The sequence below is a fragment of the Taudactylus pleione genome, unplaced genomic scaffold, assembly GCF_031769625.1.
Source record: "Taudactylus pleione unplaced genomic scaffold, aTauple2 ptg000086l, whole genome shotgun sequence".
In the NCBI taxonomy this organism is placed as follows: domain Eukaryota; kingdom Metazoa; phylum Chordata; class Amphibia; order Anura; family Myobatrachidae; genus Taudactylus; species Taudactylus pleione.
Window position 1 is genome coordinate 33,392,456 of NW_028284488.1, and position 27,532 is coordinate 33,419,987.

The window sequence follows — 27,532 nt, forward strand, 5'->3', positions numbered from 1 at the left end:
AGAAAAGGAAACAACCATACCTATGCCTTTAAGCGTAGACCAGTGTAGTGAAGAACACCTGCGGAGATTTAAACGTATGACAAAAGGACGACACTTTCGCAGAACATTGATGACAAATTTGTCTTGTATACGATGTCTCACTGAAGAGAAATCAATCTACAGAAAATAGAACAATACAAATATATAAATACACATAAATTAGAGAGCCAGCTACAATTTCACTTCTCTACCAGTTATCAACCCATCACAAACTGCTTAACCACTTCTGATTCTTGAATGCTTCTAATACCCCTTTCTGACATACGACCCGGGAAATTTCCTGCTCAGACCCGGGAATTTCTCCTGTGCAAATTCCCGGGTATTTGTTCGAGACCCCCCTTTCCCACTATAGCGTCTACCCAGGAAATTCCCAGGTAGACCCCTTTCAGATATAAGCCGGTTTTTTCATATTACCTGCCTCTCCTCTGCCGTCTGCTCCTCCTAGCCTATTCCCTCTCTGGCTCCCGCTGATGATGTCATCAAAGTGCAGCAAGCAGCCGGCCAATCAAAATGCAGCATTTCTTTATTTTATTTTATTATTAAAATATTTGTTTTATTGCACTGGTGGTCCAGTGGGAGTGCGAGTGGCCCGCTATGGCTGAGACTAGTCAGCGGTCTCCAGTGCAGGTGGGTGTCCCCGGCGTCTAGCTGGGGTCCTGTCTCGCTTACTCGATCTACAGCGACACAGCCACCGGCGTGGGGGGTGGGGAGCGGCAGCGCTGAGCATCCTCAAGGACGCTCTGCGCTGCCAACTCAATGTAAAAGCTGCTTGGTGCAGCCCGGGAGTAGTAAATTCCCGGGTAGCACCATTCAGACATAAGCAGGGTAAGTCCCAGAAAATTCACTGGTCGACTGAAGGATCGGCTACCCAAGAATGTGTTCCTAGGTAGGTACCTTTCAGACATACGCGGCAACCCGGGAATTTGGCTGAGGCAGGCCAAATTCCCGGGATTCTCAGTATGTCTGAAAGGGGTATAAATTCCTCTCACTGATATTATTACTATTAGCATGTCTGCTGTTTGTGCTGCAATCTATTCACCTTATTACAACGATATTTGCTATCAGTCTGCAGGAATAAAATGGATCCTCATTTCATCTTTTAAAGCAGAAGGCAACTGATGTTTGTATATATATATATATATATATATATATATAATATATGAACATAATAAGAACATTAATTTTGCATTTGTACCTGCTTTCAATCTCTTTTTATATGGGAAATGTGAGTATATAATTTATTAACAACTTTGTCCAGACACAGATGGACTATATTGTTATTGAATTGTGTACTGTGATTGTAGCATTTATTAATATTACTATCAAGTAACATCTCCTTACATAAACAAAGCACATATACTACAATCCTCCCCTGAAGTAAACAAGATGTATATGCAGATCGTCCAATGGGACCCCTTCCACGGGTACAAAATGTTCTGCTCCCAGATTTTCCTCTTAATTTATGATTGCAGTAACCTGTCACCAGGACTAATGCATTGATGAGAAGGGTGTTTCAGAACAGGTAACTGCAATCATAAATGAAGTGGGAAGTCCAGGAGTGGAGAATTTTGTAGCCAGTGGAAGGGCTCATGTGAGATTGCAGAGCTGGCTATATTGCAAGATGCTTGAAGATCTGCAAATGTTGCCTATGCATACTCTCCAACATGATGCCAATCATCAGCAGCTTTGATTGATAGATTTAAAACTGCAATAGAAATAAATGCTAAGGAAGCCTGATTTAGCATTTATTCCTAAAGTTGTTTTAAATCTATCCATCAAACCCGCCAATGACTGGTGGTTCTGACAAACTGCTGATTGGTAAACATACATAAGGACATTGGGCCTGATTCAGAGCTGGGAATAGAGTGAGATCTCTCTCTCAACTGATCATCTTGGTGAAACCATGCTGCACTGCAGGTGGGGCAGATTTAAAATGTGCAGAGAGATTTAGATTTGGGAGGGAGGTGTCCAAACTGACATCTAAAGTGCAGTGTAAAATAAAGCTGTGCAGTGTTTGTGGGCTACATGTAAATGCAGCCAGTACTTACACTACATGCAAAATAAAAATTATGTATTTACACCTCTTGCATTGCAACATGGTTTGCCCAGGTACACAGTTAAGTGCCATCTCTCTCTCTATTTCCAACTCTGAATCAGGCCCATTGTTTTAAAAATCATGAAAAACTGTTATACTTCATCATCAATTGGTTACTGAAATTCTGTTAAACTTTCTGCTTCCCACAACAGCAGAATTATATGAAGACTTGAGTGTTACTTTCTGTTACCATTCCTTTTAGCTTGTAAGAAACTGTTTTTAATTTTTCTACTGTGTGTCCAATTATTATTTCTTTTTCCTATATATCTTTAGCATTGTGACTATTCTCACATATTACATTTCATTTAATTACATAATTGTATTGTATTTGTATTAATGGGATTCACAAGCTAGAGTGTTTGGTTATTAAAGTGCTACATAACTGAAATACATGTGATTGTATTTATTAAGATAAATAATGCAGAGAGAACCTATGAACTCTTGCAAAGTGTTAGCTCTGACATCAAGTGGTCCTGCTGGCAGTAATATAGTTAGAGAGGGATATTGTTAAAGTTTGGACAGTCAGGAGGTTTTGTTGTGATTACCCTTTATCACACACAAGTCACGCAGGCTCAGGTGACTGCTGGTATGGTAACTGAGGGGATATATATATAATTATATATTTATATGTGTGTGTGTTAGACTAAGGTCCCTTCATACAAAGGCATCTTGCGCAATATTCCTTTAGTAAAAATTACCCCTACTGAGGGCTGATTCAGAGGTGGACACAGAAGCGTCTATTGATGGTTGCCCATCTGCGACTTTATGCAGACTCCTTCCCTTGTGTACATCCGTGCATCTGAATGTGCAGGAACTGAGACGCTCACGTTCAGCGTCTGTACATGCAGTAATACCAATTGGTGCATCCTAATAAGCCACCATCAGTTGCACCATTGGAACTTGCACCAGCCCTTTGGCAGGTGCAGTTTCTCCATCTGACCATGTCCTCCTGTGCCTGCGGCTGGGCTTGCATTGTACGCAGCTGCTTGCATTGACATACCTGTGACACTCCCATAACACGCCCACTGAATTAACCATTTTGGCCCCCTCGGAAAAGCAGCAAGTCCGGACCCCACATGCAAAATCCCAGCAGTAGTAATCTCGACACTGTGTAGCAGGAGCGGGGCCAAAATGATGCGATCTCGTGGACACCCCCCCACTCCACTCCTAATGTAGTAAAATATCCCGGCCAAGCCCCCCGCTATACTGACCTGGCTGCAGGGCCGGATTAAGGTCTGTGGGGGCCCCTGGGCAACAAACATGTGGGGGCCCCTATTAAATGTGACAAACTGGGGGTATGTGCAATGGGGACCTCAGTAGTGTCAGTGCCCACAGTAGTGGTGCCCTTTATGCAGTGCACCCAGTAGTAGTGCACCCCAGGAGTGGTGCCCCCTATGCAATTCTCCCATTAGTAGTGCCCCCGTAGTCATGCCCCCTGTAGTTATGCCCCAAGTAATAATGTCCCCTGTGGTAGTGTTCCCAATAATAATGCCCCCTGTGTAAATACCCCCAGTAGTAATACCACTGTAGTTGTGCCCCCAATAGTAATGCCCCCCAGTAGTCATGCCCTGTGTGTGCCCAATAGTAATGCCCTCAGTAGTAATACCCCTGTAGTGGTGCCCCCAGTAGTCATGCCCCTGTGGTACTGGCCCCAGTAGTAGTACCCTCAGTAGTAATGTCCCTGTATTAGTGCCCCTAATAGTAATGATCCCTCTGTAGTAGTGCACCAGTAGTAATACCTCGCCTTCAAGTAGTAGAGCCCCCAATAGTAATGCCCCCCCGTGTAATGCCCCTAGTAGTAATGCCCCAGTACAAAAGCTGCTTGCACTAGAAAAAAAAAAAGCAATTACATACCTTAAGCCACGCTCCTGCTGCCATCCACGTCCAGGCCGCTCGGCTGCTCCTTGGCACCATGGGAGAGAAGTCATGACATCTCTCCTACAGTACACTGCACGAGCCAGAGTCGGGGCTCACGAGTGAGCTCCAGGCTCCAGCTCCCACTGCGGGGAGGGAGTCGGGCGCACGCTGGTTATAATCTCAGCGGGCATCTGGCAAATGGTGCCTCCCTGCGGCACCGGGGTCAGATTGGCCAGAGGAGGCGAAACTGGTTCAGTCTCCTCCGGTTTACTTTAAACCCCCCCCCAGAGGATGGAGAGCAATGATGAAATAAAGGTAGGATGTAATTTAAAACTTTGGTAGGCTGATCATGTGAATTGCTACAGAACTGTCAGTTATCAAATGTGTCTGTTATGTCTACTGACCTTGTAATGTAAGCTTGTTTTAACCTAAATAATAGTTAGAATTGCATACAGAAGTGGTTTTTCACCTCAATATTCTGCATACAGAAGTGATTTTTCACTTCAATAATCTGACCATGTGATTTGTTACATCATAAACAGCCTTTGTGATGTCACTCAACTTTGTAGAACGGTCACCATTTTGTAGAGAACTGTCAGTTATCAACTATATGTGCTGAGTTGACATCTCATAATGTAAGGTATGCCTATTTTAACCTAAATGTTATATATGAAAATTATGTTATATGAACAGAGATATAGATAGATAGATAGATAGATAGATAGATAGATAGATAGATAGATAGATAGATAGATAGATAGAAATGATGAAATGCAGGTAGGATATGATTTATAACATCAACAGGCTGATCATGTAACTTGCTATAGAACTGTAGGTTATCAGTTATATTTGTTTATATGCCTACTGACTGTGTAATGTAAGCTTATTTTCATTTAAATGATAGATAGAAAGGGTGAAATGCAGGTACGAAATGGTTTATAACCTTAGTAGGCTGATCACGTGACTTGTTATAGCACTGTCAGTTGTCAACACTATGTTTTAATATGCCTACTGACTATAATTTAAGATTATTTTAATTGAAATGATATAGATAGATATAGATAATAGGCTGGTCATATGAATTGCTATGGAACTGTCAGTTATCACCTGTATCTGTTAATATATCTACTGACCTTGTAATGTGGGTTGGGTATGGGAACCAGGCAGTCGGGATGCCGGCGGTCAGAATACAAACAGAGGACACCCGAAAGTCAGAATCCTGACACCATTATGTAAGTACCTTAAAGCTAACCCTAACCCCTAACCCACCCTACCTGATGCCTAAACCGAACCTCCCCCCCTAGTACTTAAACCTAACCTCCCCCTCCCCGCATCCTAAACTTCCCCCATTAAAGCCTAAGTCTAACCCTCCCCCTAGTGCCTAACCCTAGCCCCTAACCCCTGATACTTACCTCTGGGATGCTGGCGGTCGGGATTCTGGAGCCGGGATCCTGACTGCTGTCAAGATTCCGGTATTTTGACTGTCGGCATCCCGTCTTCTGAGATGCTGACTATCACCCTGTAATGTAAGTATTTTAACCTATATAATAGTTAGAAAAATATAAATAGATAGTAATGCAAAATGCATGCAGGATGTGATTTTTCACCTCAATATTCTGACCATGTGACTTGCTACATCAAAAAACAGCCTTTGTGATGTCACTCCGCTTTGTAGAAAGGTCACCATTTTGTAGAGAACAGTCAGTTATCAACTATATGTTGTCGCAACCTGGCCCTGGGGATCCTCAGATGGAGGATTGAGAGTCGGGGACCTAGGGAGTGGAGTAAGCAACAAGCGAGGAGGATGTATGTAAGTCTTCCTCATCAGTTAGATCCGGGTGTTAGCGAGACCTGACCAAAGGCGCGGAGTCTAACTCACTGGAAGATCTTCGCCAGTGACCCCTCCAATTGGGATATGGGCTTCGCAGTACCCAGCAAGCAGGACCCGGCCCTCTGGTCAGGTACCCGGAAAATAGCTAGGAGACTGGGTAACAGATGATGATGAAAAACACTGGTATTTAGGCACTGAAGATAATCACAGGAGATCATTACTCAGGTTAGCACTGAGGTTTTTCACAGGACATCAGTACAAAGGTTAGTACTGAAGTAAATCACTGGAGATCCAGACGCAGAATAGCACTGGAGTATATCAGAGGGCATCAGTACGCAGGTTTAGCACTGAAGTGTATCACAGGAGATCAGTACTGAAGTTTATCACAGGAGATCAATATGCAGGTTAGTACTGAAGTAAATCACTGGAGATCCAGACGCAAAATAGCACTGGAGTAGTCACAGTTAAGGTGCATACACACGTAAAGATTTTTTGAATGATTTAACTATAACGACTTTGTTATCGTTCAATTGTTAAAAAAAATCGTTCAGTTTCTGAGTTATAACGATGAACGATTATCATTCATGCGCGTTCCCATTTGTAGTTTGTAGTTCATTCTGACTGACCAACTGAATGATTTTCATTAAGGGAAGTTATAAAAATTGTTTGTAGTTCAAAAAAATCTTTCATCACACTTTAAAAAATCTGACATATAATCTGACAGAAAATCGTTCATAAAATCGTTGAGAAAATTGTTGGTAACAAAATCGTTACGTGTGTATGCACCTTTAGTAATACAGCGTGGAGCCTGGAACGATGCAACAGCAAACAGTCACTGGAAGCAGTGAAGTTGTTCAGACAACTTCCTGTTCCTGGAGACCGGCTATATACTCTTAGCTGACTTTCTCCTCCAATGGACAGCTACCTGAGAGCTGCCAAGGCTACCAATGGATGAGAGACCGGTCAGATAATACAGACAACATGGCTGCGTCCATGACCGCAGGTGGAAGACTCCGCAATGGAACAACACATGAAAGTCTTAGCAGACCCCGGGGAGAATGCTCAGCACGCCACCCGCCGCTGAACCTGGGGTCTGACCGCCTGGGAGATCAAGGGAAGCCGGCACTGCGGTGAGTAGAGGTCGATCCCAGGCCGCATCCTGACATATTTGCTGAGTTGACATCTCACAATGTAAGGTGTGCCTATTTTAACCTAAATGTTTATATAAAAATAATGTTATATGAACAGAGATAGAGATAGATAGATAGATAGATAGATAGATAGATAGATAGATAGATAGATAGATAGAAATGGTGAAATGCATATAGGTTATTATTTATAACCTCAGTAGGCTGATCATGTGACTTGCTATAGAGCGGTCATTTATCAACTGCATCTGTTAATATTCCTGTTAACTATGTCATTTAATATAAGCTTATTATAACCTACTGTAAATTATACATGACAAATACATTATAAATAGATAGCAATGGCAAAATGCATAGAGGAGGTGATTTTTTTTTTACCTCCTTATACTGACCATGTGACTTGTTACATCATAAACAGCCTTTATGATGTCACTCAGCTTTGTTTGAAAGGTCACCATTTTCAGGGCCGGATTAAGGGCCACATTGGCCTGGGGCTGAAAATGTTCAAGAGCCTATACTGAGAATGGGAAGGGCTGTGACCAGTGCTGTGTGGGTGTGACCAGAGCCAAGTGCATGTGTACACCCCACACACTATCAGCTCCACTGTCTCCCTAAATACATAAAAATAGAAAAACCCAAAAACTCTGTTGAAACGTATGTAACATTACGGTAACTTCTTTAATTTGTTTGTTATATTATTATTTTACTGGCTAAACATATTTAAGTGCATTAGTACATGCAAAATGAATAGTTTTTCATGCTACATTAAGGGGTATATTTACTAAAGGTCAATTTTGATCAATCAAAATCAATGTTTCTGGGGCTACGGCAAATAACACATTTACTAATACTTAAAAAAATATATATAAAAATTGTCTGTTAGTAATGTTAGTAAATGTGCGATTTAGCCCCAGAATTACAACATTGATCTTGATTGAATCTGAATGATTTTAAATAGATCAAAATTGATCATTAGTAAACATACTCTTAAGGTGATGTAGTCAGTTGCGGCCGCCGGTCTAAATGCCGACGCTGATATCCCGACAAGGGAGTTAAGATAGGTGTCGAAATGCTGACGCCTATATTAATCCCGACACCAGAAAGCAGCCAGATGGATGCCCGAATGAGGTAAGCCCGAGGCGCCCATCCTCTTAGCTGGGGTGGGGATGGGGAGAGTTAGGGTAGTTAGCGGGGTCAGCGTTAGGTTTTGGGGGTAGGGGGTTAGGGATAGGCACCACTAGGGGAGAGGGTTAGTGTCAGGCACAACTAGGGGGGGGTTAAGTTTAGGCACTAAGGGTGGAGGGTTAGGTTTAGGCATGGAGGTGGGGGACTTAGGTTCAGGAACTAATGGGGAGGGTTAGGGTTAGGCTACCAGAAGGGAGGGTTAGGGTTAGGGGGGGGAGGGTAAGTATACTTACCTGACCCGTCAGGATACCAACCATTGGGATGTCACTTTCGGTATCCTGACTGGAGGCATCCCGACAGCCAGCATATCTTACCGATTCCCCCTTAAGTGATTATGTTTTAGCTATAAAACAGTTATCAGAATTTGTACAGCTGCGCTGCAAAGCGACTTTGACCTGTATTGGTGGCTTGGGGTTGAGATTGCCATCCTACTTTTATAAACAAAATCTACTTTGCACCATACTTTGTAATGTTATTTATACCATTGAAGTGCTACATGTATTGGCATATTTAATTACATTTGTGTACTTACAAATAAACAGATCTCTTTTTAATATTATTCTAGTGTCACCTAGAGGCCTATTCATCATCGAAGGCTGTATGGCCGCCGATGACTTAGTATTGATCGCGCTGCGAGGGATACTTCAGTATCCAACTCGCATCGGGGAATAGATTACACTGGAGCAATTCATCATTGCTCCGGTGAGGGGACAGCTGCTCCGAAAAGTAGCTGTCCCCTGGTTAGTATCTCAGCTACAGAAGTAGCTGCGTTACTTACCTCCTCCCCGTCGACCTGAGGTCATGCATGCACACAACCGCCGGAGAGTCAGTGAGAAGGTGGCGGAGGGGTTCGGATCCCTCTTCGCATCCCCGGAACTCCTTCCCATAGGAAGAAGCGGGGCTACAAGAGCAGGCGCCGTCTGAAGATGACGCTGTTTCTTGGAATCAAACTCTGAAAAAATATCAGGGGGTTCTATCGGACCCTTGATGATGAATGGCCCGGTAAGTAAAATATGCCGAAACAAGTGTTCCTGCATGGTTACTGGGCCATTTATCGATGATGAATGGGCCCCCTAGTCTTATTACATTTTTATCATACCTACTAACTTAAGAGTTTGTATTATTGTGCACACAGGGTGATTACATACAGTAGATATTGAGTTAGGTTTGCATATTACATTTATAATATTGAAATGTAATCATTTTTATACATCAGTAATGTATAAGGTTAGCGCTGGGCAGCACTATTTGGTGCAAAGTATATTATGTTTTAGCTATGTTGGATTCACAAGCAGTAAATATATGTGAAATGAATAGTAAGTGAGAAGTGCTTATGAAACAAGCATGTTCTTCTTTTATACAAGCCCAGACAAAACATTTGAATACACGGGCATTAAGGACCTGTATTCAACTATTTTATTCATCCTCATTATTCCAAGATGTGCATAACAGTCCTATTGTTGTAAAAAAAATTGTTTAAAAAATAAAATAAAAAAAATAAAACACTCACACTATTCCAAAGTGAACTATTCTGTGCTATTATCTTCCAAGACCGGCATACTTGAGCACTCCTTGCTAAGTCTATCAAATCCATAAAGCCAAATATCTGTAGAAAAGCAAAAAACACAAACAAAAACAAAACCAGCTCATTATAATAGCATATGTAATAACCACAGTAAAATCATGAAGTTCATTATAGCAACATGTTTTAGCAAGGTTTCAAACTAATGGAGCAAACATACGGTCAGATTTGTCAGATGTGTCAGATGAACGATTGAACGATCTGAACAATTTGATGAACGATTTGACCAACGATTTGAACTATGAACGATTTTTGACTGCATTAAAATGAATGGAATCGTCCAAATCTAACTGCAAACAGATCAGATGTCAGATATCGTTATCTGACCATCAGGAACGCGCATCATTCAGAAATGTCAGATTTTCCTTCAGATATGAACGATTTAACGATTTTTTAAATCGTTATCGTTCAGATCTGAAGAAAAATCTGACCGTGTGTATGCACCATAACAAACATTTCTACCACAGTCCTCCAGATGCAAAAATTGAGGTCATGCTTTAAATAAAAAAAAAATATTTTGTTCTCTCATTTTATATTTCAACTTTACAGAGGGACTGTTAAAATATACACAGCTAAAACACCACACCGGGAAAAGGAGTGTTAGCTGTGAGGAAGAGAAACAAAACATGTCACCATTCAAAATGCATTTGTACATAGCAGTGTTCAGAACAAAATTATTGTGGGGTCATTCCATGTCAAATCACCCAGAAAATTGTCAATATGACACCCACGTTTTCGCGTGAAAATTGAATACCCCCAATGTGTAATAAGAAATCTGCACATATATAAAATGGACATGATAATTCATCTGCCTTAGGTTGACAATGCATATTGAATCCACCTTTTTTTGGCACCAAAAGAATAATTATGTATGAAATATAGGAATCTCAGAGTCAGGCAAGATTGATTAAAAAAAAAAGTTCTGGAATCTCCATATTCTTTTTTTTTAAAACTATTTATTGAACAGCAAAACAGGAAAATTACATAGTATATTAATATACATTTCAATCTTTCGAAATTTTGCATACACATATACAATCAATATTAATTAAGAGTCAAATTTAGTAATTACTGTCCCCTTTTTTTTTTATACAGTAGAGTAGAAATAAAGATAAGAAAACATGGAGGTAACCATAAAATAAAATAATGGAATAAAATATATTAAAATAAAGTAGACAAATAAATAAAAGAAAGAAAACAATATATACACCACATAATGGCATCTCAATCTATAGAACAAAGCATGTATTTTTGTAAGAATTATGTGTTACCAGCAAAGAATTCCCATGTCATAATCGGGTCAAAACTTATAATATTAGAAAGTATAAATATAGGTATCAGTACTTAGATAAAGTACCTGTCTATATAGAAGAGAGAAAAGAATAAATGGTGAAAGTGTAATTAAACGATTTGCTTCTGTAAAAACCATTCCGTATGTTCGAACACCTTCCAGATGTTATCTTGTAAGTGATCAGGCAACTGAGCTATGTATATTTCCCACTTTTTGGAAAAGGCTAGAATACCCCTTTCTATGTCATACGTGGCCATCCGCCTCTCATGATATAGCACTTCAAGCATAGCAGTTTTCCATTCAGATAATGTGGGTGCTGAACTGGAAATCCAATGTTTGAGGATTAAGGACCTCATTCAGAGCCGGTTGCACAGAGCGTGCGGTCGGTCTGAATGAGGGGAGGACGTCTTGAATTTTCAAGACGTCCTCCTTTGCGGTGGTAAGGCTGTGGGTTAACACCCACAGCCTTACGACCGCCTAAGGTGATGGTCGCGATGGTCAAGACCATCGCAACCATCGGGGCTTACGACGAGACCCTAGGGTAGGGTCTCCCTTGTCGTAAGCCCCGGAGAGCTTTCGGCTCTGTCTGAGCCGGAAGCTCTCCACTGACATCACTAGTGATGTCAGTGGGGCTGCCCCCAAACAGTAGGCGTTCCCATAGGAACGCCTCCGTTTGGGCTGCCACCCCCCTCGGCCCGCCTTCCAAATGGGGCGAGCTGTCAATCAACATCGACAGCTCGCCCCCTTTGGATCGAGACCCGCTACGACCGGCGCTGTCGGTCGTAGCGGGTCTCACGCATGCGCACAACGGCGCCGGCGCAGTCGTGCGCATGCTCTGTGGGGGCCATCGGCCCGGTCCGAGCGCATCGGCGCTAACGACCGGGTCTGAATGACCCCCTAAGTGTTTAGTTACTGTGACCACAACAGTCAACAAAGGTTTCCAAGGTTGGAAAGATTGAATTATCTCCCAAGAAGAGAACTCCGCAAATAGAAATGGTGCAACTGTTTTGGGTAATCGTAATTGTAACATGGAATTTATATGTTCCAATAATTTGTTCCAAAATTTAGCGATTTTACCACATTGCCACAAATTGTGGGATAGTGAGGCTTCAGACTGACCACACTTAATGCAGTTGCCCGTGTCGGAGGGAACAAAATGTCTCCTTTGGACGGGAGCTATGTAAGTACGATTTAAAGTACGGATGTGTACTTCCTGTAAACGAGCAGATTTAAGGATAGATAGAACCTTGTTTAAACAATCAATAATTGGGTCAAAATCCGATAGATCATTAAGTTCTGATTGCCATGCCTGGATGGTGGATAACCACGTATGAGAAGATGCGTCAACTAGATGAGAATAAAGGTGTCGAATACGATACTTAAATAATTTACAAGAAGATAGTATTGATAGCAATATATCTGGAGGGCAGGAGGCAACCGGAGGAGGATCTAGGGATTGAATGTAGTGGTGGATTTGCAAAAACATGAAAAAATGCGATTGGGGGATATAGTACTTGTCCTTTAAATCTGAAAAAGAAAGGAGATGGCCACCTGGGTCGAATACATCTTTAATAGACATTATGCCTTTCTGATGCCAAATTCGAAAGTTTGAGTTGGTGAGAGAGGGAGTGAAAGACGGGTTACCCCAGAAGGGTATATAGGGAGATGAAAAAGGATTTCTCTTTAAACTTTTATTTATATTAATCCATGCTCTATAGGTGTCCCAGAATAATATATTAGATCTAATCCCTGAGGGAATTTGTATAGATGGGGTGTGAAGTAAAGCTGCTGGTGTATACGGGTGGAAAGGGCTTCTTCTAGGACAGGATCAGTGAAATAGCTAGTGTGTAGCAGCCAATCAGTTCTATAACGAAAGAGGGCATATCTGGCAAACCCCTCAATATGCGGCACACCAAGTCCACCTCTAGTTTTAGGCAAATAAGTACGAGAACGACTCATCCTGGGCTTACGGTAATGCCAAACAAATTTAGAAAAAACTTGCGTGCATAGTAAAGCATCAGCCTTCGTGATCATAATAGGTAATATTAGTAACAAGTACGCTAATTTAGGAAACACTATATTTTTAATTACTACCACTCGTCCTAATAAGGAGAGTTTAAGGTCTTTCCAGTGTAATAATTGAGATCGGATTTTATGTATGACAGGTGAAAAATGATAACTATATAATGATGAGAGTACTGTTGGAATTAAAATACCCAGATATTTAAGTTTATGCGGTACAACTGTGAATAAAGAAGTAATGTGAGGGTGAGAATTCAAAAAAGAGGGTGCATTAATTGGGAGTAGTCCTGACTTGTCTATGTTAATGCGGTAGCCCGCAAAGGAACCAAACATATTAACAATTTTTAATATTGCTGGAATAGATTGTAATGGTCTTGAAATAAAAAGTAGCATATCGTCTGCAAACAAGGATAGTTTGCATTCCTGGTGTCTAACATTTATACCTGTGAAGTTTGGGCATTGTCGCAGAGCTATGGCTAATGGCTCGAGAGCAGCTGCGAATAAGAGAGGGGAGAGAGGACACCCCCGTCTCATACCCCTTTGTATAAGAAAGGAGGGTGATAAGTATTTATTAGTTAAAACTTGCATTTTAGGGGAAAAGTATAAAGAAGAAATTAAGTTAATAAAAGAGGGCGGCATGCCATACCGTTTAAGAGTCTCGAACAAATGATCCCAGGTCACCAAGTCAAAAGCTTTTTCAGCGTCTAATGAGAGAAGGAACCCGGGATCATCCGTCGGAGAGTCACGTAGAAACTGTAAAACAGCAAGAACCCTCCTGGTATTAGTGGTTGAACTATGACCCCATATGAATCCGGTCTGGTCCGGATGTATAATAGAGGGGAGTATAATTTTAAGTCTCTCCGCCAACAATTTAGTAAAGATTTTGTAATCTACATTAAGTAGAGATATGGGCCTATAGGACGAGGGGAGAAGAAGGTCTCTACCGGGTTTTGGCAATACTTTCACTATAGCTGAATTGAAATGTAGCGGGATGGGTTCCCCGGCCAATAAGGAATTATAAAAATCAGTCAATGGTTGTACAATATGCGGGCGAAGTATCTTGTAAAACTCCCCACTAAAACCATCCGGGCCCGATGCCTTCAAGGGTTTAAGCGATTTTATAGCTCGATCAACCTCACCAGTAGTAAATTTATTGGTTAAGTTCTCCATTTGTGCTAGAGATAATTGCGGCAGAGAAACTGCCTTCCAGAAAGATTGTTTCTGCAATTCAGATATATGTTCCTGAGAGTACAGCCTCTGATAATATTGATAAAAGATATCTGCTATTTTGTCCCCCTTAAAATGTGTAGTTGAGTTTTCATCATTAAGTGCTGCTATATTAGTATGACTTTTTTCTCCTTTTAACATATTTGATAGCAAACGGCTAGGCTTGTTACCATATTGAAAAAAATTAGATCTACCAGACTGATGGTAACGGTCGTCAATCTGGGTAAGAACTTGATTAAAGTGTTGCCTGCAGTCATAATAAGCTGTCTTATTAACTAAGGAGGGAGATGCTTTAAATGTTTGAAACGCTTCAGTTAAAGAGGATTGAGCAGATTTGTACATGGCCTCTTGTTCAATTTTATATTTTTTCGTGAAAGATACAATATCACCACGTATAACTGCTTTAGCAGTTTGCCAGAATAGACTAGACTCATTTTTGTGGCTTTGGTTATTAACATCATACTCAGTCCAAGCGGCCTCGAACCTAGCTTTAAATTTGAGGGAAGAAACAAGTTTAGCTGGAAAACTCCATTGCGAGCACGGTCCCAGAAGAAACTTCCCCTGTAAATCTATCCAAACTGGCGCGTGATCTGAAATGGAAATAGGTTCGATGGCCGTACCCAAAACCATTGGAGATAGAGAATTAGAAAGAAAGAAATAATCGAGCCTGGAAAACGTGTTATGGGTTGCAGAGTAGCAGGAGTACTCCAATTCAACCGGGTTTCTCACTCTCCAAATATCCGCTAAATTTAATTGAGACGCCATATATTTAAGCCCAACTTTGGGTGGTTAGGGCGAGTGCGTGAAGTAGATTTTCTATCCAGAACTGGAGAGACAACTAAATTAAAATCCCTGCCTAAAATAATTTGTGTATCAGCTAAAGGGTACAATATATTTATTAAGTTCAAAATAAATTTTTTGTCATAACTATTAGGGCCATAAACATTACACAAGGTATATCTTGTGCCATCTAAGGTGACATCTGCTACGATATACCGGCCATATGGATCTATAACAGTTGAATGGACAGTATGAGGAATCCCCTTTCTAATTAATATAGCCACTCCACGTGCTTTGGTAGAGTACGAAGAAGAAGCTAGTACTTTCTGATGCAACATGTTTAATTTATCGTGTTCAGAAGCGGAGAGGTGGGTTTCTTGGAGATATGTAATATCCGCTTTCAATTTATTTAAATAAGTTAATATTCGCTTCCTCTTCACCGGGGAGTGGATCCCCCCCGACATTCCAAGTGCAGAATCTAAGATTGGAAGTCATAATAAAAAATTGACATGGAGTAATCTATGTATCAATGAGTGAAATCGGTCCATATTCCATTTTCTATAGAGTCCCTTACCAGAGAAATTTAACTTATGGAGATCAATGAAGAGGCAGCATAGACAATAGGAATGACATGGGTAGCGAAATGACTCAAAATACTTGGAAGACATTACAATTATGTATTACATGCTCTAATAAGACGCCACCACTGGAAAACACATTTGAAAATATCATGTAGAAGAAAAGAAAAGGACAAAAACAAAAATAACAGCAAAATAAAATGAGAACATGATAAAGATATGGTGAATTTACCATAACGGCGCAGTCACAGCCAAACATATAAACTATCAAAAATGTATAATTGACTAGATCAGAATCAGTGCATATAAACTATCTAGAGAACTCCCAACTAAGGTGACAAAAAAGACTAGGAATCATCTAGTAACGGGCTCCTTCAATAAAACAAGAGAGCCACATATAACAGAGATAATTATAAAGCTCATAGAATCTGTAAACAAGAGAAAAATAACGTAACAAATACCAGCATTAAATGGATACTTAAGTGATATTGAACGCAGGGTCAATATTAAGCCTGAAGGGCTAAAGTCCTATCAGTCAGCTTGGTCCATGGTAGGCGGGCCGGTTTCTTGTTCCATTTCCCCTAGGTAGGCTTGAGCATCTGACACCTCCATAAAATCCTTTATGCCATTGGGCGTAAAAATACAAAGCCTGGCTGGATACATAAGAGTAAATTTAATTCCTGCTTTAATCAGTTGGGAACATATAGGCAACATATTTCTACGAGCCCTTGAGACTTCGGCTGAGTAATCCTGGAAAATCAGGAGGCGTTGACCTTCATGTTGCAAAGGACCCTTCTGTTTTGCTGACATCCAAATACGTTCCTTATGTCTGAAGTTTAAACATTTAAAAATTACGGCTCTGGGTCTGGAGTTATTAGAATCTCTAAAAGGACCCAGACGGTAAGCCCTTTCAATCTCCAACGAGCACAGTTCCGAGGACAGGCCCAACAAGCCAGGAAGGTCTGACGTCAGAAATTTGGTGAGGTCTGGACCCTTTACAGACTCCTTCAGGCCCACGAGTCTGAGATTACTACGTCGAGACCTATTTTCTAGGTCGTCCACCTTAGCTAGCAAATGTGTTTGATTAGACGTTAGAGATGAAACCTGTTGCTTCAGTTCAGAAATCTCGTGAAAGTTAGTCCTGATTCTATTTTCATTCACAGACACTTGATGTGTTATTAAGGATATTTGTGATTTTAGATCGGCTACAGCTCCCATGAACTTATCCGCCTGTTTTTGCAGTAAAGGCTCCACCGTTTCCTTTATAGCTCTGACAGCCTCGGCATAGGATAGTGATGGTGTCACGGCGGCAGAACTGGCATTACGGTCAGTGGTGTTAATTGAGGAAAGAGATGCGTCTTCTACAATGTCCATGGTTTGATCACCCTTTCTGCCACTGCCCCTAGCTCTTTGTGTTTTAGGGGTATTTGGAGCAACAAATTTATCCATAGTGCAGTCAGCAAGTTAAAGAGAGAAAAAAGATCAAAAATAACACTTGTTTGGTAGTCAATATCGTAATAGGATGACTGTGACAATGCCTGTCATGAAGGCTCACATAGCAACTTACAGTAACCGTTCAACGAGGTGAGTTATACCACCATCTAGTGGCAAGTAACGATTTTATAAATGAAAAAGAAAAAAGGAAAAAATGGAGGAATATATAATCACAGCCAAGTATAATATGATCCCCCATATAGTGGGGCCTGACCAGCAGAACCACACTCAACTGTAAGGAACAATAACCTTGGCTTGTGGAGGCTGGGTGATGATAGTACCTGTGGCAGGGATTATGGGCAAGTGCGCTTCAGGGGTTAGATATAATTCAAGGCCATTAAGTAGCTTCCCGGCTTGCAGTAGAAGCAATTCCTCCGGTGCCGCTAAGAAGCGGTTCACTGGCTAATTGCACGACCGCAGGGTCACGCGGTTCTGTGTCTGTAAATCGAGACCGCGGCCCCGGAGATATGATAAGGCCCCGAGTACTTCTGCGATCCCGGAGCTCCGGAGATGTTACAGAGGCCAGCGAGTACGACACAACCGGCACTGTTCAGGATGACCCCCAGCGCTGGAGACTGCTGATCTTGAGGTCCCCGCAAGGTAAGATATGCCCAGGCAGCGTGTGGAAGATGCGGAGTGGTCTGGTAGTGACCGCTGCCGCTGCAAGCTGAGCACACCACTCGAGGCCGGGGATGCTGGTAGCCAAGTAGGCCGTGATGGTCCCGCCGCTCCAACTCACTCCCGGGGGACCAGACAAGGGGTCCACTGAACCACCGGCTATCTTTTAGCAAGGTACAACCCTCAGGGCCAGTACAAGTCGGTGGGTATAAGCCGTTTTTTGCGCTAATTTGAGGAGCAGTGTAATGGCACTTCTACTCTGCTTGCCCGCCAGGCCACGCCCCCCTGGAATCTCCATATTCTGATTGAAATTTCAAAGTGATATGTGGATTAGGAACGGAGATAGGATTTTTTTCCCACATACACCTAATATATAAACAGAGAATCAGGAGTGGCATTTTCAAGCACTTATTCGAAACTGTGGTTGTATCAAGTGTACAAAGTGTTATGAAAATCTGAGTCGGTGGGTGTCATGGCCTGGCTGAATGGACATGGCATTACCCTGTGGTGATCAATCCATATTTGAGATTTTTTTAAAATGGGGGTGGGGGTGGGGGGGAGACCAGACTTACCTGAAAATCATTTCTTAGACCGCATTGTGACATTAATGTTTGTTTTGACAATTAAAACGAAGATCAGCAACTATTTCCACTATTCAAATGAATGAGAAGACTTTGGACTGAGGGGCTGATTCAGATCCGTTTGCAAGGCTGCTTTCGCACGCAGCTGTTCACATCCAAAGTATGCAAATCCCGCGATCGCTAGCAAGATATTAGCATGCCCACCAGCCTGACACAAGACGCCCACTTTCATACATCATTTCCAGGAAGTGTATTAAAATATTGGTAACTTTGGCTGACATCGGACCCATACGCAGTACTTGTGGCTGACCATACCCTACCGCAAGCACTGCGAGTGCTGCGGTGTTTAATGCAGCCATGTGACGTGTACGCCGAAGATGCAACTTAATTATGCACGCCCTTGAAATGGCGTTCCAACGCACAGACATGTCTGCGTTCACACCACCAGACCCCCGTTACCATTGACCACACCGTCACCATGCACAAACGGCACGTCCCATCACTCATTCTAGTGGGGCATCTGTGTACAGGGTGCGAACGCTTCCCGATCGCATGCACTGCGTCTTGTACGCATACGCAGATTGCTAACATCGGCAGGAGAATTACCTTCACAGTCCACACAGGTCTCCCATGGTGCTTGTGCATAATTGCCTACTTTAATAATTTCCTCTCCAGGAGAAGCCTGGAGAAGTAATGCAGGCGGGTGGTGATGGGGGTGGAGCTGGACAAATTGCATTATTAGGCACCACTCATTTGCAGCAAAGTGTTGTAAATCATGTATATTTGAATAGGAGGTGTGGTCAAATTACACAATTTTTATAGAATCGTGTCATTACACCTCCTCGCGGATCCACTGATTCCCGGTATTATTCTCCCCATTCTGCCTACATAACTAAGAAATGGGAGCCTCCCGCGGGTTCCGGAAGAGTAGGCAAGTATGAAGCTTGTTTTTAAGGATACGCAATACTCACGGGCAATCAGGAGTCAGAGCAGGATGATGAAAACCTTTAGAGAGCACCTTCTGTGCAAGTCATTCTAAGGGGTAAATTTACTAAAGTGAGAGTTTTTAGAAGTGAGTTTTAAAAGTGATGTTGCCCATAGCAACCAATCAGATTCTACTTAACATTTAACTAGCACCTTCTAGAAGATAACAGCTAGAATCTGATTGGTTGCTATGGGCAACATCACTTTTAAAACTCACTTCTAAACAGACTTGCCGACTTGTAGCTCCCTCCTTCCGGGAGGGAGCTGTCGGCCATCCTCAGCAGGGGGCGTGTCCCATCAGAAGGGGCCGTGACCCGGACTATGATTAGTCAATGGGGACGGGGCATGGGTGTGACAAAGCGATTGCGTCATCGCGGCCTCGCCCCTCTTCACAATGCCAAGATAAATGGCAGTGTGAAGCAGGGGGCGGGGCCATGATGACGCGAATAGCGTCATCGGGCCCCCCGCTGACGGGGATAATACTGTATTTGCGGGGACAGCGGCGGCGAGCCAGATGGATCGCCGGGGACCGGGAGACCTACCTACCTTTCCGGGGGGCGGGGAGCAGCACCCGATTTTCGGGAGGCTCCCGACCAAATCGGGAGGGTAGGTAAGTATGTTTCTAAAAACGCTCACTTTAGTAAATTTACCCCTAAATCTCAAACAGTCAAGGAAGAATTTATCAGGGAGAATCTTGTAGAGAAATTTAGATATTGTACAAAACAGTTATTGTACAATTAAATGATTCCTAGAAGCAGCCACTGTACCGTTCTGAAAGACACCCTGATACTATATTGTCTGATACTCTACTCTGATTAAATAAGGACTATTACACTTGATAGAGCTCACAGAGCACTAAAGCCTAGCTGAGTGAGAATGCCTGGCCAAGACCAATCTTGAAGATTTACATAAATTCACCATGCAGGTGGGAATTTCCTTTTTGACTCCTCATTTTTGTTTAATAAAGTTTTTTATTAAGGCATTGCAGTACAATATATTATTCGACAATACAGTACAAGCATTGATATCATGTCTAGAAATGGAGAACAAATATATGATACTTCAAAATAGTTCTAAACATGTCTGAGTAAAAAACAATCAAGTACACAGGAAAAAAGTAAATATTAAATGTTGTTAAATACCCAACACTTTTATCATCTCAAAATTACTGGTGACACAGTCAGAATATAAACATACTTAGTAAGATAAGGGATGGAATACAGGGCATGATTCAGACCCGCTTGCGAGCGTCGATGGTGGTCCAGTGCGCATGCGCACTTCGGAGACGGCTCCGTCGTGTGCATGCGCGAGACCCAGATAGCGACGGGCAATCCATCGCTCCGGGTCTCGTACCAAAGGGGACGTGCTGTCGATGTTGAGTGACAGCACGCCCCCTTTGGTGGGCGGGCCGGGGGCATGGCTGCCCAGACGGAGGCGTTCCCATGGGAACGCCTGCCATCTGGGGCCGGCCCCACTGACATCACAAGTGATGTCAGTCGGAGTGCTTTCGGCTATGTTAGAGCCGAAAGCACTCCAGGGCTTGCGGCAACGAGACCCTACCACAATGGTCTCGTCGCAAGCCCGATGGTCGCAATGGTCTTGACCATCGCGACCATCATCCTGGTCGCTCGCTATAGCTGTGGGTGGTCACCCACAGCTATGCGAGCGGCCAGGAGGCCGCTCTAAAAAAACAGACGCGAGCGCTCTGTCAGAGCGTCCGGCTCTGAATCAGGCCCACAGTGCCTTGCAAAAGTATTCACTCAACTTTGCATTTTTCATGTTTTGTTGCCTCACAACCTGGAATTAAAATGGATTGTTTGAAGGTGTGCATCATTTCATTCACAGAACATGTCTACACCTGTGAAGTTGTGTTTTTTTTTTATATTGTGAATCAAACAACATTTAGGACAACATAACAGAAAACTTCAGCGTGCATAACTATTCACCCCCCTAAAGTCAGTACTTTGTCGAGCCACCTTTTGCGGCAATTACAGCTGCAAGTCGCTTTGGATAAGTCTCTATGAGCTTGCCACATCTTGCTCCTGGGATTTTTGCCCATTTCACAAGGCAAAACTGCTCCAGCTACTTCATGTTGGATGGTTTCCACTGGTGAACAGCAATCTTCAAGTCTGACCACAGATTCTCAAATTGGATTGAGATCTGGGCTTTGGCTAGGCCATTCCAACACATTTAAATGTTTCCCCTTAAACCACTCGAGTGTTGCTTTAGCAGTATGCTTCAGGTCATTGTCCTGCTGGGAGGTGAACCTCCGGCCCAGTCTCAAATCACGGGCAGACTGAAACAGGTTTTGCTCAAGAATATCCCTGTATTTAGCACCAGCCATCTTTCCCTCGTCTCAAAACAGTTTCCCAGTCCCTGCTGCTGAAAAACATCCCCACAGCATGATGCTGCCACCACCATGTTTCACTATGTGGATGGTGTTCTTGGGGTGATGGGATGTGTTGGGTTTGCGCCAGACATAGCATTTTCCTTGGTGGCCGAAAAGTTAAATTTGGGGAGTCGCCCACATGCCTTTTGGCAAACTCAAATCGTGTCTTCTTATTTTTATCACTAAGTAATGGCTTTTTCTGGCCACTCTTCCATAAAGCCAAGCTCTATGGAGTGTACGGCTTATTGTGTTCACATGCACAGATACACCAGTCTCTGCTATGGAACTCTGCAGCTCCTTCAGGGTTACCTTTGGTTTCTGTGCTGCCTCTCTGAACAAATTGTCCTCCTTGCCCAGTCTGTGAGTTTTGGTGGGCGGCCCTCTATTGGCAGGTTTGTTGTGGTACCATGTTCTTTCCATTTAATGATGATGGCTTTGAGGGTGCTCCGGGGGATCATCAAAGATTTGGATATTTTTTTATAACCCAACCCAGAATTGTACTTCTCAACAACTTTGTCTCTGACTTGTTTGGAGAGCTCCTTGGTCTTCATGGTGTGATGCCTCTTGCTTAGTGGCGTTGCAGCATCTGGGGCCTTTCAGAAAAGGTGTGTTTATACAGGTGTGATCATGTGACACTTAGATTTCACACAGGTGGACTTCATTTCACTAATAATGGACTTCTGAAGGTAATTGGTTGCACCAGAACTTTTGAGGGGCTTCATAGCAAAGGGGGTGATTACATATGCACATGCCAATTTTCAGATTTTTATTTATCAAGATTCTTTTTTGTATATATTTTTCAAATTTCACTTCACCAAATTAGACTATTTTGTGCAGATCCATCACATAAAATTCAGATAAAAAATAAATAAATTACAGGTTGTAATGTAACAAAAAAGGTAAAAAGCCAAGGGGGTGAATACTTTTGCAAGGCACTGTAGTAAAGAATCAGATATTAAATATAAAATATGGCTGAAAGAGCATGGGAGGGAGGCACCGATCAGTGTGATATCAGTCAACAAAAGGAGAGAGGTGGATTTTGTACAACCATCCTGGTTAGATACCAGGTGGTATGACAGAAGCTATGATGGATTTGCTCTCTAGTTGTTTGAAGGGTATTGATATAAATAAGATAGCATGAAAAAAGTGTTCCACCTGCCTCTCCTTATTCCAGAGTGTTCTACCCAGTCCATTCTAAACATAAAAGTGCAGTTTATTAAAGAAATAGAGGCATTTGAGGAGGTGTACTATTAGTCCATCCTTGTAGAATGTTTTTTTCACTGCCGACACTCACAAATAATAAAATATTTTTACTCTCTGGGGTTCATTCTCTATTTTGGATCAAAAACACCCAATATTGCCCATTCGGGAGTGAAAGAGACATAATTAGTAAGTTTGGTTTCCGCATATTGTCTAAGAAGGTGCCAAAAAGATTTGATAATTGGGCAGGCCATTTTCAATGGTAGATATTTGCTTCTTCCTGGTAACATTTAGAGCAACGATGACTCTCAGAGGTCCCCATGTTTAATCATCTGAGCGGAGATAGATAAGCATTGTGAAATACATTTAAAAAAAAGTTCAGTGTACATACTAGCCGGTAGAGTTTTACAAGAGAATAAAAAGGCTCTTTTAATTATAGGAATGGTTAAACTATGAAAATAAGTCAGCCACTTAGACATTACCCAGGCTAATCTGGAGTGATCCAGAATGTCCCTCAGAAAGGTGTAATGGATTGAGATAATTTTGTACTGTGGTGCAGGTTGTAATAAAAGTTTGTCAAGTGGGTTATCCCAGTCCACATCTGAGAAGTGTCCAAAGACATGAGTCAAATGGAAATGGGTTTGTAAAAATGCCAAAGGGTACGATCTGACCATAGCAAATTTCTGTAGCAAACCTCTGAGTAAGTCAGAAGGTGCCTGTGATGCACTGAAACCAATAATCCAATATTGCTGCTACCAGCTGGTCTCCATATAGTGAAAGGTTGAGCAGCCATGCTGTCCAGAAAGTTTGGATTATGAATCAGGGGTAAATGCAAGGAATAATAAGTATTTAAATCAGCTTTATGGTGAAGAATGTGGTCCTACCCTGAAGTAGCATTGCTGTGGATTTGTCCATGTTTATTTGAAAACCTGAGATGGAGCCAAATAAGGTGATCCTATCAAGTATTATAGAAAGAGACTGTTTAGGATTGTCTATATACAAGAGGATATCGTCAGCGAACGCAGATATTTTAATTTCGTGATCGACAGTTTTTATGCCCTGGAAAATTACCAATTCTGAAGTATTGTCAGTTAATCAGAGTCCAATGCTAAATTGAAAAGTAGAGGGGACAACCTTGACGGGTGCCTCTCTTTAGGAAAAAATTCCATCCTATAACTTAATTTACCAGTAAAGATGTGGACGGGTTGTGGTAGAAATAACGTATCAGGTTGATAAACCTAGTCTCAAAACCCCGCTTCTCCAACACCGTAAATAGATGAGGCCACATCAGCATGTCATGTCATATCACTGGGAGAACTACGAAATGCCACCACTGGAGCGATAACCATATGTATGCCTCTGACCGCATGGCGTCTCTTGATAAACCTCAGCTGGTGATCCGACAAGATCAAAGAGAGTATGGCTTGAAGCCATGATTTAACTAAAAGCTTAACTAAATCCACATTCAATAGACTAATGGGTCTATAGGAGGACAACAGGCTGGGATCTTTATCAGGTTTTGAAAGGAGCGTGATATAAGCTTCATTAAAAAAAGGGTATGGGGATGCAGTTTCATATACAGCCATGTCCAAAAGTTTTGAGAAAGACACAAGTATTGGTTTTCACAAAGTTTGTTGCTTCAGTGTTTTTAGATCTTTTTGTCAGATGTTACTATGGTATACTGAAGTAAAATTACAAAATTTCATAAGTGTCAAAGGCTTTTATTGACAATTACATTAAGTTTATGCAGAGAGTCAATATTTGCAGTGTTGACCCTTCTTTTTCAAGACCTCTGCAACTGGCCCTGGCATGCTGTCAATTAAATTCTGGATCACATACTGACTGATGGCTGCTCATTCTTGCCTAATCAATGCTTGGAGTTTGTCAGAAATTGTGGGTTTTTGTTTGTTCACCCACCTCTTGAGGATTGACCACAAGTTCTGGGTTTAAGGTCTGGTGAGTTTCCTAGCCATGGACCCAAAATTTCAATGTTTGGTTCCACAAGGCACTTTGTTATCACTTTTGTCTTATGGCAAGGTACTCCATCATGCTGGAAAAGGCATTGTTCATCACCAAACTGTTCTTGGATGGTTGGGAAAAGTTGCTCTTGGAGGATGTTTTGGTACCATTCTTTATTCATGGCTGTGTCCTTAGGCAAAATTGTGAGTGAGCCCACTCCCTTGGCTGAGAAGCAACCCCACACATGAATGGTCTCAGGATGCTTTACTGTCGGCATGACACAGGACTGATGGTAGCGTTCACCTTTCCTGCTCTGGACAAGCGTTTTTCCAGATGTCCCAAACAATCTGAAAGGTGATTCATTGGAGTAAATAACTTTACCCCAGTCTTCAGCAGTCCAATCCCTGTACCTTTTGCAGAATATCAGTCTGTCCCTGATGTTTTCCTGGATTGAAGTGGCTTCTTTGCTGCCTTTCTTGACACCAGGCCATCCTCCAAAAGTCTTCGCCTCACTGTGCATGAAGATGCACTCACACCTGCCAGCTGCCATTCTTGAGCAAGCTCTGCACTGGTGGTGCCCCGATCCCACAGCTGAATCAACTTTAGGAGACGGTCCTGGTGCTTGCTGGATGTTCTTGGGTGCCCTGAAGCCTTCTTCACAATTATTGAACCTCTCTCCTTGAAGTTCTTGATGATCTGATAAATGGTTGATTTAGGTGCAATCTTACTAGCAGCAATATCCTTGCCTGTGAAGCCCTTTTTGTGCAAAGCTATGATGACTGCACATGTTTCCTTGCAGGTAACCATGGTTAACAGAGGAAGAACAATGATTTCAAGCTCCACCCTCCTTTTAAAGCTTCCAGTCTGTTATTCTAACTCAATCAGCATAACAGAGTGATCTCCAGCCTTGTCCTTGTCAACACTGTCACCTGTGTTAACGAGAGAATCACTGACATGATGTCAGCTGGTCTTTTTGTGACAGGGCTGAAATGCAGTGGAAATGGTGTTTTTGGGATTAAGGGGGTCATTCAGACCCGCTTGCGAGCGGCAGTACGCTCGCAAGCGGGTCGATGTTCCCCACTGCGCATGCCCACGACGGAGGGAGCTCCGTCGTGCGCATGCGCGAGACCCGGGGAGCGACGGGCTTTCCATCGCTCCGGGTTTCGCACCAAAGGGGGCGTGCTGTCGATGTTGATTGACAGCACGCCCCCTTTGGTGGGCATGCCGGGGGCGTGCCTGCCAGACGGAGGCGTTCCCATGGGAACGCCTACCGTCTGAAGCCGGCCCCACTGACATCACTAGTGATGTCAGTGAGAGTGATTTTGGCTCTGATAGAGCCAAAATCACTCCAGGGCTTGTGGCAGGGAGACCCTACCGCAGGGTCTCCGTCGCAAGTCCGATGGTCAAGACCATCGCGACCATCTTTTTGGCCGCTCGCATATGCTGTGGGTGGTCACCCACAGCTATACAAGCGTCCAGGAGGCCGCTCCATTTTCATGGAGGAGGGCCCTGATTCAGAGCGAGCGCTCTGGTCAGAGCGTTCAGCTCTGAATCAGGCCCTAAGTTCATTGTCAATTCATCTGATCACTCTTCATTACATTTTGGAGTATATGCAAATTGCCATCATAAAAACTGAAGCAGCAGACATTTTGAAAACCAATACTTGTGTCATTCTCGACAAGGTAATTACAATATCATTCCTTACCAGTAGTTTGTGTGTTGTACATTTTTGAGTGTTTTGAAAAAGATGTATCAGAAACTTCTATTAATGATCTCACTCCATGGAATCATCTCTGAGACTACTACATCCTTTACTCTCCCTGCAGCTCACCCTTCTGTACATATTGCTGCCTCATTACTTTCCTCTCCTGTTACAAACACATATGAGCTTTAAACTTATCACATGGACAATAACATCCAGCAGCAACCTCTTGCCATAAAAAACATTCAGACAAATCCCACAAATATATTTATATCTCGCTCCTGTTGCTTCTATTAGCTGGTGACATATCTCCAAATCCAGGCCCAACCCACATGCCACACCCACAACGAACTATAAATCCAGCTAACCTCATAAACATTGCGTGCCTCCCTTCACCCTCCAAGTCACTAAAATGTGCCTTATATTTGGAATGCATGCTCTGTCTGCAATAAGCTAACATCCATCCATGACCTCTTTATTTCAACCAACCTCAACCTTCTGGCAATAACAGAAACATGGCTAACACAATCAGACACTGTCTCCCCTGCTGCACTTTCACATGGTAACCTACACTTCTCACACACCTCCAGGCCTAGCAATTGTAAAGGAGGTGGGGTAGGAATATTACTCTCCCAATCTTTCACATTCACAGTTCTCCCACAGGTACCTTCACTTACATTTACATCATTTGAAGTACATTCTATCAGGACTTTCACCCCTTTCTCTCTGCGAGTTGCTGCTATCTATCGCCCGCCTGGGCCACCGCAACAATTTCTGGAACATTTTTCAGCCTGGCTCCCTCACTTCCTATCCTCAGACATCTCCACCATCATTATGGGTGATTTCAAAATCCCCATTGACAGTCCACAATCTCCTCATGCCTCCAAACTACTCTCTCTAACCTCCTCTCTTGGCCTCTCCCAATGGACTGACTCCTCTACTCATAAGGAGGGCCACTGCCTTGATCTTG

General features: G+C 42.6%; 1 protein-coding gene across 1 annotated transcript in view; it reads right to left on the reverse strand.

The window, feature by feature from the left end:
- FBXL13 (F-box and leucine rich repeat protein 13) overlaps nt 1–27,532 on the reverse strand; it is a 252,029-nt gene that overhangs the window by 129,589 nt on the left and 94,908 nt on the right. The window contains exons 8-9 of the mRNA XM_088468829.1: nt 9,666–9,761; nt 21–156 (exon numbers count right to left, since the gene is read on the reverse strand). Of these exons, the coding sequence (XP_088324955.1) occupies nt 21–156; nt 9,666–9,761 (232 nt within the window). The remainder of the gene's footprint in view (nt 1–20; nt 157–9,665; nt 9,762–27,532) is intronic.